Source organism: Scyliorhinus torazame, chromosome 2, assembly GCF_047496885.1.
Source record: "Scyliorhinus torazame isolate Kashiwa2021f chromosome 2, sScyTor2.1, whole genome shotgun sequence".
Classification (NCBI taxonomy): Eukaryota; Metazoa; Chordata; class Chondrichthyes; order Carcharhiniformes; family Scyliorhinidae; genus Scyliorhinus; species Scyliorhinus torazame.
Window position 1 is genome coordinate 246,871,369 of NC_092708.1, and position 12,798 is coordinate 246,884,166.

Below are 12,798 nucleotides of genomic sequence, written 5' to 3' on the forward strand. Positions count from 1 at the left end.
TGACCATTATCTACCAAATATTTATCAATCTCAATCTTTATTGACCCACCAACCTCAATCATATGGGTAGAGCAAACTTGCCCCACCTTTTCATGTTGAAGTGGGGCGGGATACATTTCAACATTTTTCTCAATCAAGGGGCTGATGAGAAAATGTTGGTGAGATAATGTTGGCACGACATTAAATGTGAATTTCAAAATAAAAACAGAGGTATGAAAAGAAACAACTTAGTGAGCAAGAAAAAAAAGGGGTAATAAATAAAGATGAGTATTAGAATGTAATAGGATGAGTTGTATGTGTTTCCAACTCACTTCCAGGCTCAGGATGCTCACTCACTCACCCTCACCCACTGTTATAGTGGATGAGAGTGCCTTTTGCTGTATGGGTGAGGGTGAATGGGAATCTTGAGACCGGGAGTGAGCCAGACCTGTGGATACACTCTGCTCCCTCACAACACTCTCCTCACATACTCCCCTCACATACACGTTCCCCTCCCCTTCTCACTCCCTCCCTCTCTCTTTCTGTCTCTTTCCCCTCCCCTTTCTCTCCTTCAAACTCTCAGCCTTCCCTGCACTCTCACCATCCATCGCACTCTCAACGCTCCTCATGCGCCAATTTGCCCCTCGCACGCTGAACCACCCTACTCACTCTGTATCCAGCTCCGAGCCGTGGGCCGTTCGTTGGACAAGCCTGGGATAGAGTGTTGCAGACATCGCTTTTGTTGAAAAAAACTTTCCTGATTTTACTCCTAAATGCCCAGCTCTAACTTTAAATTTATGGCCCACCTGCAGAATTCCAATGGGGTCTGGATTGTCTGCAAGAGCGGTCAAAGCAAAAACCCTCAACACATTTTAAAAAAGAACTTGAATATGCACTTGAGGCTCTGTAACCCAATACAGCTACAGACCAAGAGCTGAGAATTGGAATTAGGCTGCCTAGCTCTTTTTCACCTGGCACAGACACAGTACATAATGAACACTTATCAAAATATATCCATCGATACTGCCCTAGCCATTGTGCTAATGATCAACTCAAAAAATTCAGTTGAATTAATTAGACACCTATCATTCTAGCCAGACAGTAACACATGTCTGGAGAGTCTAAAATTAAGAGGGCAAAGTTATTGGAACAGCCGTATGCCATTGAGCTCCCCGACCCTGGTTTGTCATTCAATTAGACCAGGGTTGATTTGTAGCTTAACTGCATGTTCCTGGCTTTTCTCATATCCTGCCATGATATTGTAGCCTACAAAAATCTAGCGATCTCCACCTTGAACATTTTAGTCATATCAACCCCTCAAGCTTAGTCTGCTATTGTATTAGATCATGACTGATCTGTACCTGTCTTTGTTATTACTAGATCCTCCTTTTCACTTAATGTTTTTGTAATTCCTTTTTCTCTTCTCATGTTATTACATCATGCTTGGGGTTACAATTTGATGTTGGGTTGTGACATCCTCCATGGCACAGGAGGCTGACATTACTGGCCTCCTTGTCATGAGTAGAGTGAATTATTTCAGGTTATTTAACCATATAAAGTAGGTGGAATCACAGCTAAGTCCAGCTCTGTCTTTACCCAACGCTGACACCCAACACATTTGGCAGTAGGATAACTGGATATCGTTCAGGAACCTTCAGCTGATTTATTTTCCCCTTCCTATTCCAGGAAGGTTCAAGACAATTGCAGTACACCCCGGCTGAGAACAACTAACTCAGCACAAAAAAATTGAACATGCACTTGAAGCTCTGTAATCTATAAGGCTACGGACCAAGAGCTGAGAAGTTGAATTAGGCTGGATGGAACCTGGAAGTGTTCCCGTCCTTTTCAAATTATTTGATATTGTCATGGATAATTTGCTCCTAATTTGGAGGCGAATCTCTGAACTCTAATTAGTGTTGGTGTACTTTTGAATCTCAACTAGTCTCCATGACAGCAGAACAGATGGGTCTTAGGTGAGATTTAGCAGAAAGGTGACAGGTCATCATCACACATGCATGCCAGAATTCAAGAACTGTCAGTACAGTCATTTGAATGCATCAACAGTTGAAATTGAGAGCAGGCCCAAACCAGTTCCTCGTGCACTTGATTGTGTTTTTCAATGCATGTGGAATGTAGCTGGAAATCATGATTGACAAGATTTGTCTGATGGAGAATATTGGACAGAGCAATAGTTTTTAATAGCTGTCCCTCAATTCAAGGTTAGTCTATGTTATTTACAGCTTGCAGGCTGTCCAGCATTTCAACTGTAAAATGTCAACCTCATGTTCTGAAGATTAAAATCTTCCTCTCTTTCTCTCTGAGACATTCAAGCTATTTACAGTGTTGCCTAAGCCCTTCAAAAAGTGAAAAAAGCTAGATGCTGACTTATGATACTCCCTCTCAGTCACAAAACAAGTACATTTTATCATTTTCACAAATTAAAGTGGTTTTATTTTTCCCTTACAGGGACACAGAATCTCATCTATCAAGCTCTACCTCAGTTAGATTTTATCCACATGATCTAGTAAGTATTTGGGAAAATGCTGTCCCTACTGAAAAAAATGCATTTTGATGTTACTGCTACTTTTCAGATACCGTTGAAAGTGTATGGTTAAATTTTCTACAGCAACAGGAAATATTACTAAGACATGCAGGCTGCTCGATGTGTGTGGGAAAGAAAAGATATGCTAACAATTTTGAGTCAATTTAAGACATTTCTATTTTAGCTTTTTTGAACTTTCTAATTGACTGACCCAGAGAGACATTTGCCCATATCTTGCAGTTAGCTGCCCACAAAGATTTCTGTGACTCAACTCTTTCTCAATTTATCAGCTGGGACTTTCGATCCTGGCTGAAGCAGTGATGGGTGAGTACAGACATCACCAGGGAAAAACATTGAGCACAAGAAAAGATGAGGCTCCCCGCCCCTGGCAACATTAGCTGCTGGATTCAGATAAGTTTTCAAAAGTTTGAAGTCTTTCAGTAAGTGAGTGAGTTAGTGAATGGAGGTGTGGGTGAATGGATGAGTGGGTAGTCTGTTCAGTTTGAGAAGGGATAGTGATAGCGTTGGGTGGTCAGGTCAGGGGTGGTTGGGTGGAGGGGATAGTTGGGTTAGGTCAGAGTGGGAGTGGAGGGTGTAGTCCTGTCAGGTCTTAGAGATGATGAGGGGAATCAGTTGAGGTGCATTATGCTGGCTAATTCGGGAGTTAAACCATGTATTAACAAGCATAACATTTCCAGCGTAGGAACATAGAACAGTACAGTACAGTACAGGCCCTTCAGCCTACGATGTTGTGACAACCACTTATCCCAATGTAAGACCAACCTAACCTACACCCCTTCAATTTACTGCTGTCCATGTGCCTGTCCAAGAGTCGCCTAAATGTCCCTAATGACTTTAACACCACCACCTCCGCTGGCAGTGCATTCCACGCACCTACCACTCTCTGTGTAAAAACCCGACCTCTGATATCTCCCCTATACCTTCCTCCCCTATACCTTCCTCCAATCACCTTAAAATTATGTCCCCCTCGTGGCAGCCATTTCCGCCCTTTGGAAAAGTCTCTGGCTATCCAGAGGTAGGTAAGTCCCACCTATCTGGCCCAAGTCTCTGACATTGGGTCCTGGGAAGTGCAAATCTACCCATTGGAAGTTTGAACTTCCTGGACAATTTCAGTGCATGTGTGCACATCTGGTCTTGTTGCAGATTTCCAACTTCAGTCAGATCTCTGATGAACCAGATATCGTAAGATTTGGGCCATAGTGTGTTTGAATTGCATGGCAGAGGGTGTATTTGGATACTCAGTAATCTTTGCTCACATAATAGATTGTACTAGTGGGATAACAATGTCATGTGTCGGAGGTCTCAAATGCATATTGTTTCTGGTTTTCGATTATCATCTGTTATAATGGCATGAAGAGGCCATATTATTGAGACAGTAAACCCCACTGGAACATAAAATGGTGTTTTTAAAAAAGCTTTTTTATGACTCTAGACCTAATTAAAGTCTGACATTTTTAAAAACAAGCGTCTTATGTATCTTGGTTAACAGTTGCCCCACTCACTGGATCTAATGTAACTCTACTTAACATCACAAAATACTCTTACATAGCAGCGATAACATTACAAATTAAGAGTTCAACAGACTTAAAATAAAGCTTATATTTTCAAATAAATAGCAGTGTAAAGAATAGCAATTGAAAAATATCCAAACAGGTCTTCTCAATCAAATTCCCTTTTTAAAGCTTGGTAATGAGAGTCAGACTGTCTTGGAGAAAAGCTCATTTTGTGTTGGGCTTGCAAGTTAGTTTGCTGGAACATTGGGTGGGGGGGGGATGAGGATCCCAGGAGTAGGATCAGTTAGGTCAGATTCAGATCAGGAAAATGGAGGTAGAACATTAGCTAGTGATGTAGAAGATGTAGCGAGAAACGTGGAATTGCAGAAGAAGCAAATTTTAAAATCTGTCCAACAAGGGAATTTGACGGGGTTAAATTGTTTAAACTTCAATGCAAGGAATATTACAAAATAAGATGGATGAGTTAAGGGCACAGGTAGACACTGGCAGCAGGATGTCATTGCTATAATGGAAACCTGGCTATGGGAGGCGTAACATGGGCAGCTCAGTATTCCTGCTTATAGAGTCTTCAGACAAGATAGAGTGGGAGATAAAAAAGGAGGGAGAGCAGCACCAATACTTAAAGAATCAATTCCAGTTGTGAGAAGGGGTGATATACTAAATAGGTCAAAAAACAAGACTTTATGGGTTGAGCTTAGTAATAAAAAAGGGCAGTCACCCTACTGGGCGTATACTACAGACCCCCAATCAGTGAAAGGGAGATAGAAGAAAAGGTATGTAGGCAAATTTCTGCAAGAGGCCAATAATAGTAGAAGAAAGTAACCATCCCGATATCAACTGGGATTCAAGCAATATAGCACTGAGGGAGAAAAATTAATGCGGTGTGTCCAGGAAATGTTTTTCAACCAATTTGTGACAAACCCAACGAGGGGAGATGCAATTCTAGACCTAGTTTTGGGGAACGAAGAAGGGCAAGTGGGTGAAGTGACAGTCGGTGACCATATCGGGGATAGTGATCACAATTTAGTTAGATTTAGTATTACCATGGAAAAGAACAGAGATAAAGCAAGAGTAAAGGTTTTGAACTGCGGGAAGGCAAATTTTGAAGGAACGAGAAGGGACTGGCTGAGGTGGACTGCTCAGCACTGCTGGAGGATAAATCGGTGGAAAACCAGTGAGAAGTACTGAAAAGCAAGATCCTAAATGTACAAAGTAGACATGTCCACTCCAAAAATAAGGATGGTACTGCCAAATCGAGACCCTCTTGGTTGTCTAGAGGAATACAGGGGAAGATCAAACAGAAAAAGAAAGCCTAAAATAGGCACAAAGAACTAAGCACTGCAGATAGCCTAGACACCTATAGGACGTATAAAAAAAAGAAATAAGAAAATCAAAGAGAGCATGAAAAAAGATTAGCAAGTAATCGAAGGAAACCCAAAGATACTTTACCAATATATTAATGGTAAAAGGTTAGTTAAGGAAAAGGTGAGACCTATCGAGATGTAGAAGGGAATTTGTATGTAGATGCAGAAGCTGTGGGAAGGGTTTTAAATTAATATTTTGTCTTGGTGTTTACAATGAAAGGGATGATTCAGATATAGTAACCCAGGAGGAATACTGTGAGATATTGTACGGGATAATCATAAAGAACGAGAAAGTACTCGAAGGCTTGGAACTCGTAAAGTTGATAAGTCACCAGGGCCAGATGGATTGTTTCCGAGGCTGCTGAAAGAGGTGAGGGAGGAGATAGCAGATCATCTGAGGATGTTTTTCCAATCCACACTGGGTACAGGGGAGTTGTTGGAAGATAGGAGACATGCAAATGTAGTTCCATTGTTTGAAGAGGGATCGAAGGAAAGGCCAGTTAGTCATAAGCCAGTGGTGGGAAAATTAATAGAATCAATCCTGAGAGATAGGATTAATGGTCACGTAGAAAATCACAGACTAGTCAAGGATGGTCAGCATAGATTTGTTAAAGGAAGGTCTTGCTGTACAAATTTGATTGAATTCTTTGAGGAAGTGACAAGAAGGGTTGATGAAGTTAGTGCAGTGGATGTTGTGTACATGGATTTTGGCAAGGCGTTTGACAAGGTTCCACATGGCAGCTTGGTCAGAAAAGTAAATGCCCATGGGCTACAGGATAATGTGGCAAACTGCGGCACGGTGGCAAAGTGGTAAGCACTGCTGCCTCAGAGCTCCAGGGTCCCGGGTTCAATTCCGGCTTCAGGTGACTGTGGGAGTTTCCACTTTCTCCCCTTGTCTGCATGGGTTTCCTCCGGGTGCTCCGGTTTCCTCCTATAGTCCAAAGATGTGCCGGTTAGGTGGATTTGCCGTGATAAATTGCCCCTTGGTGTCCAAAAGATTAGGTTGGGTTACGGGGATAGGGTGGCGGTGTGGACTTAAGTAAGGTGCTCTTTCTTGGGTCCGGTGCAGACCTGATGGGCCGAATGGCCTCCTTCACTGTAAATTCCATGATAACTTGCGAATAGAAAATTGTTTCAAGTGGTGTTCCACAGGGCTCAGTGTTGGGACCCTTACAGTTTGTGTTATATATTAATGATTTGGACGTGAACGTGAGGAGCACGATTGGGAAATTTGCAGATGACACAAAGATTGGCCGTGTGGCGGATAATCTAGAGGAAAGCTATACTCTCCAAATGATGTAGATGGGACGGTGGATTGGATGATGAAGTGGCAGATGGATTTTAACACACATGTGTGAGGCCATGCATTTAGAGAGGTCAAACCGTTATACGGAGTACGCAATAGATGGCAACACACTAAGAGGGGTAGATGAAGTGAGAGATCTTGGCGTGTAAGTACGCAGGTCCCTAACGGCAGCAGCTCAAGTAGACAAAGTTATAAAGAAGACATATGGAATACTCTCCTTCATTGGCAGAGGAAAGAACAGAAAAGGAAGGATATAATGTTGGAATTGTATAAAACACTGGTGAGGTCACAACTGGAGTATTGTGTGCAGTTGTGGCCACCACATTACAGGAAGGACATAATTGCTCTAGAGAGTGCAGAAGAGGTTTACTAGAATGTTGCCAGGGCTAGAAAAGTGTAGCTATGAGGTGAGATTGGATAGGTTTGGGTTAATATCCTTGGAACGAAGAAGGCTGTTGGGTGACTTGATTGAGGTGCACAAAATTATGAGGGGATGAGGTAGTGTGGACAGAATAAAATTGTTTGCCTTGGCGGAGAATTCTAGAACCAGAGGTCATGTCTGACTAATTTGATTGAATTTTTCGAAGAGGTGACCAGGTGTGGAGATGAGGGAAATGCACTTGGCATGGTCAACATGGACTTCAGCAAGGCTTTTGAGAAGATCCCACATGGGAAACTGATAGCAAAGGTAGGAGCCCATGGAATCCAAGGAAATTTGGCAAAGTGGATACAAAATTGGATGATTGGCAAGAAGCAGACGTTGATGGTCGAAGGCTTTTTGTATGACTGGAAGCCTGTGTCCAGTGGAGTCCTGCAGGGATCAGTTTTGGGGCCCTTGCTGTTTGTGATTTATAGAAATGATTTAGATATGAATGTAGGAGGGTCGATCAGTAAGTTCGCGGATGATATAAAAATTGGTGGGTTGGTAAATAGTGAGGAGGATACCCGTAGATTACAAAAGGATACAGACAGGATGATCAGATGGGATGATCAGTGCAAATGGAATTCAATCGAGATAAGTGTAAGGTGATGCATTTGAGAAGGACAAACAAGGCAAGGGAATACATGATGAACGACAGGACCCTGGGAAACACCAAAGATCTGAAGGACCTCAGTGTGCATGTCCACCGGTCCCTTAAGGCAGAGCAGGTAGATACAGTGGTTAAGAAGGCATATGGTATACTTGCCTTTACTAACCGTGGCATAGCGTTTGAGAGCAGGGAGGTTATGCTGGAACTGGTTAAACATTGATTAGGCCATAGCTAGAATATTGTGCGCAGTTCTGGAATCCACATTATAGGAGGGATGTGACATGATTGAGATATATAAAGTTATGAGAGGCATAGATAAGAGTAGACAGAAAGAACCTTTTCCCCTTGGAGGGAAAAACCAGGGGCCATAGATTTAAGGTAAGGGACAGGAGATTTAGAGGGGATGTGAGGATGAGCTTTTACACCCAGAGGGTGGTGGAAGTTTGGAACTCGCTGCCTGAGAGGGTGATGGAGACAGAGACCCTCATAACATTTAAGAAGTATTTTGATGTGCATTTGCGAATCAGACGATACGGGCCAAGTGCTGGAAAATGGGATTAGAATAGTTAGGTGGTTGTTTTTGACCAGTGCAGATGTGATGGGCTAAAGGGCATTTTCTGTGCTGTAAGACTATGACTCTGTGATATGAATTCAACTTTTCCCCTTGGCGGAGGGATCAATGATCAGGGGGCATAGATTTCAGGTAAATGGCAGAAGGTGTGGAGGAAACATGAGGAAGAACGTTTTTACACAGAGAGTCGTGGGTGTCTGAAACCCATTGACCGATTTGGTGGTGGAAGCAGAGACCTTAAACTCTTTTAAAATGTAACTGGATCTGCACTTTAAGTGTTGTAAGATACAGGGCTATGGACCAGATGCAGGAAGGTGGGATTAGAAAGGGAACTTGGCTGTCCTCGGGCTGACATGGACAAGATGGGCCTAATGTCCTCCTTCTGTGCTGTAATTTTTCTATTGTTCTATGTCAGTTTGTTTGGCTCAAACTTTTCTTCAAATCAAACACAGTGCAACTTTGCACACCAGAATGTTTTAAACACAGCTTAGACCAACCCAGTTGCAGTTGTCTCTTCCACAGATTCGACTGAACAGGTTATTGACAATTGATCCTGATCTCCTGGAACAGCAGGACACCAATCTCAGTCCGGACCTACAAGATCACATGCAACCCCAAGAGGAGGCTCAGAAAATCAAGCACTACTACCGGTTCTGGATCCTTCCCAAGATATGGATAGGAGTGAACTTTGACCGCCTAACCCTATTAGCATTGTTTGATAGGTAAGAGGTGATAACTACTTGAGGTGACAAAGGCATGGATTCACATAGATTTTCAAGACTTATGTGCTGCACTCTTACTATGGTAGCTAAATTAAAAATGTTATCATGCAGTGAGGTTTGATTTTTTTTTTTATCTCCCAGTTTTCTGTATTTTGTCTCTTGGTGCACAGTTCCATGGGCATCAGCAAGTCTCTGGTTGCCAGTGTTTTGATTGGGCAGTCTTTATGTGCAAAGAGACAGACTGAACACCAACACATTATCTAACCATGGAGCACATCATCATAGTTCTCCAATATTGTTCTCATCTGGCAGCTTCTACCATGCATGATTGGAAAGTGATAAAGAATGGGAGCTCGGTCTGACTCTTTTTTCGTGACCTAGACAAGGGTCCCTAAGATCATTTGGTGTCCCACTTAATATGAGTGAACTCTTCAAAAAGCGGGAATCAAATCTGGAACTGTCTCGTGTACATAACTACTTTTAATAGCTCTCCAGCTCCTATTCGAAAATGCAATCTGTAGGTTCAAAACAAGATTTTGTTGAATCCCCATAAAAATTTGAAATGAAATAACTGAAGGCAATAGGACATTAATTGTGTACCCTATGAAAGATGGTTATTATGCTCTTAAATGTTCTCACATTAGGCTCTTGTTCTCATAGAGTTGGCCTTAATCTGATTTAAAATAAATGAAGGAAACAGGAACCTCACACTAATGAGTTGAACATTCTCACTGTATAATTTAAAGTCTGTGATCAAATGGAATTCAATTCAAACTGCCCAGAACTCCATGTTCTGAAGTAATTTAAAGCCCTGTTACTGTTTATAATGTCTGAGACAGCATCAGCAAATTGGGTCCATGTTGAAGGACACACGACTAAATATTGTTTGAACTGCTGGCTCCAACCATAGATAGTTGGGTACACCATCTCCACCAGGGATTAGTGCCTGCTTATTAACCAGTTGATTGTGATAATCATGATTTTTAAAAATAAATTTTAATCAAGCAGCAGTTTGTTGCATAGCAGGCAGAGTGATTCAATCTGTAAAATTGATATGAATAATTCAAGGTAGTTTATTGCATCATAAGATTGAAATTATTTCATGCTTGGCATTTTAGGCTTTTCAAATATCAGGGATAGCTTAAGGGCAATGGAGAAAAGTGTCCTTTTCTTTGCCTTGTTTTACTGTAATAACAATATGCAAAGGTTTATCACTGTCAATGTCTTTATGTCCTATGTGAATGGTTTTGAGCATTTTGTTCATAGTACATATATTGTTTGAGTATTTTATATTTTTGCTTTGGGGGCGGCACGGTGGTGCAGTGGTACGATCCAAGCCCTGGGTCACTGTCCGTGTAGAGTTTGTACATTCTCCCCGTGTCTGCGTGGGCCTCAGACCCACAACCCAAAGATGTGCAGGGTAGGTGGATTGGCCACGCTAAGTTGCCCCTTAATTGGTAATTTTTTAATTAAATGATGTATTTTGCTTTATATTAGTAAAACTCAAAAGGAAATTTGAGTGTATAAAGTAAATTGATTGCTTTTTGAGAACCCATTTGCAAAGTCGTCTTGCTTATTCTGAGCATTTTGTGATTCAATGGGCATAAAATAATGTGAGATATGTTATATTTATGGTTACTTCTGTGAAACAATTGCTGTTCAAAGGTTCAAAAGTTTTGACGCTGAATATGGTGGGAAACATTCCACAACACTCATGACCATTAACACCTGGACATAAGTACATATGTTGATGTTTTAAGGTACTTTTTCACTGTGGCTTGGTATAGTGCAGGTTCCATTTAAGCAGCTTTCCAGTCCCACACTCCGATTGTCACATTTGAAATCTGGCGCTGGTCTCTTCCAGGCTGATTGGTTCTGCAGAGGGGGTAGTTCCAAAAAACAATCCGAAAGCTTCAAAAAAAGAAATGTGTGTTTGCTGCTATTAAAGTGAGATCGATTATGTAGTTCAGACAGAGTATTCAATTAATTGACTGCAAGATCCACATTGAGGGCACCACACTGATATAAAAGTATCTTTCAGCTAGCTAGTTTCTCCCCCATAATTTTGAAATGCTTTGTGTCATGCTGCTCAGCTCCCCAGAAGTGTATAATTGCTTCCCCAGGGCTTTTTGGCAATATTGCCTGGGGGAAAGCACTTCATGTTTACTTAGCTGCCTCTGGATGGGCATTTAGAAAGGTAACCATGGAAGGCTAGCAGTAACATTTCAGAATATTTGATGTAAATGACATTCACATATCATCACAACTCTCACCGGTCTCTGTGTCAAAGATTTTGTACCTGGCTACATACATATTTTAAATTCAGTAGCTTTTGCTGAGATTTTGCAGTAAAACAATAGGGTCAAGAAAGCAGTTGCACCTGAGATCATCTTTTTGATTTGGCAGATAAGGTTCAAAGACACAGGTTGCAGGTTACACAGGCAGTAGGATGGAATCCTGAAATATGATCCCAAAAAACAAGTAAAAATTCTGAATGAAAATTGAACTTCGCTCTATTCAACTAACGAGAAACCTGTGGAACAAAAATAAATCTGACGGTGAGAGTGGCATATGACTATGCATCATCCCTTTGGTGCTTGACATTTTAAAGCAGGCTTATGTTAATCAGTAAGCAATTCAAGGGCCATGGGGATAATGTGGGAAAGTGGAGTTGAGGGATTATCATCAGATCAGCCATGATCTCATTGAATGGCAGAGCAGATTTGATGGACCGAATGGCCAACTTTTGCTCCTACTTTTCATGGTCTTATGTGAAATTGGCAAATGAAGTGGATCAGTTATATTTTGCATGCCCAGTCTGGAATTGCCTATTATTGCATACTGGAACACTAATATGTCTCTGATTTGTTCCTAGGAATCGGGAAATTATGGAGAATGTTTTGGCCATTGTTTTGGCAATTCTTGTTGCCTTCCTTGGATCTGTTTTGTTAATAGATGGGTTCTTTAAAGACATTTGGGTCTTCCAGTTTTGCCTGGTTATTGCCAGCTGCCAATACTCACTTTTGAAGGTATGGGCTGTTTTAGTCACAATATTACTGCACATTATATTGTAAAATATTACTAAATTAATTAGTGATTACATTTTATTTTAATAGAGTGTGCAGCCTGATTCTTCCTCTCCAAGACATGTAAGTTTAAATACTTTGCTCTTTGAAAAACAGATATTTTATTCCATTTACCCAGTTATCAAAAAAACTTTTCATTTTAATAACTGTCTTTTAGTGGGAAAAGTATAGTGATAGATAACTGTACCCTGTGATACACTGGCCTGGGTTTTGTGTAGTAACGATGGCGGAACAGTCAACGTTCACTGTCGCTGCTACTCTTAACCTGACAACAGCCATAAACATCTAGAGTTCCCAGTGTGCAATTAAACATGGAGCCAGAAGTTGCTGTTCATGATTATTGTCCTTCTCAGTTGAAGTCCTCCTAGAATGAAGTCAAGTTAAAATTACTGAACTGACAAAACGTGTCCCTTTATACTGTAAAATGCTTTGAAAAAGTTACATCTTGTTGAATGAGATGCAATTGGGTTTTTACAATGTACTAGGTTCACAATTAGTGCTGAAGAGACTCACTTGTCCTGAAAAACTAATTTTATATTTGTGGTATGTCAGATTTCTCCGTCATAATTTAAAAAAAAGAGAGACATTTTAAAAATAAACCTTTTTCAAACACACTTATTGTATTTCAGTGTCTACCTTAATCCCATGTGTATTTTAAATCA

At 41.0% G+C, this 12,798-nt stretch overlaps 1 protein-coding gene across 5 annotated transcripts in view; it reads left to right on the top strand.

Moving 5' to 3' along the window:
• pcnx1 (pecanex 1) overlaps positions 1-12,798 on the top strand; it is a 450,027-nt gene that overhangs the window by 258,062 nt on the left and 179,167 nt on the right. For 4 of the 5 annotated variants that reach the window (XM_072486041.1, XM_072486049.1, XM_072486025.1 and 1 more), the window contains 4 exons: positions 2,446-2,503; positions 8,836-9,050; positions 11,926-12,079; positions 12,167-12,199. In XM_072486041.1, coding sequence (XP_072342142.1) covers positions 2,446-2,503; positions 8,836-9,050; positions 11,926-12,079; positions 12,167-12,199 — 460 coding nt within the window. The remainder of the gene's footprint in view (positions 1-2,445; positions 2,504-8,835; positions 9,051-11,925; positions 12,080-12,166; positions 12,200-12,798) is intronic. The other variant, XM_072486034.1, reaches the window with a different exon arrangement.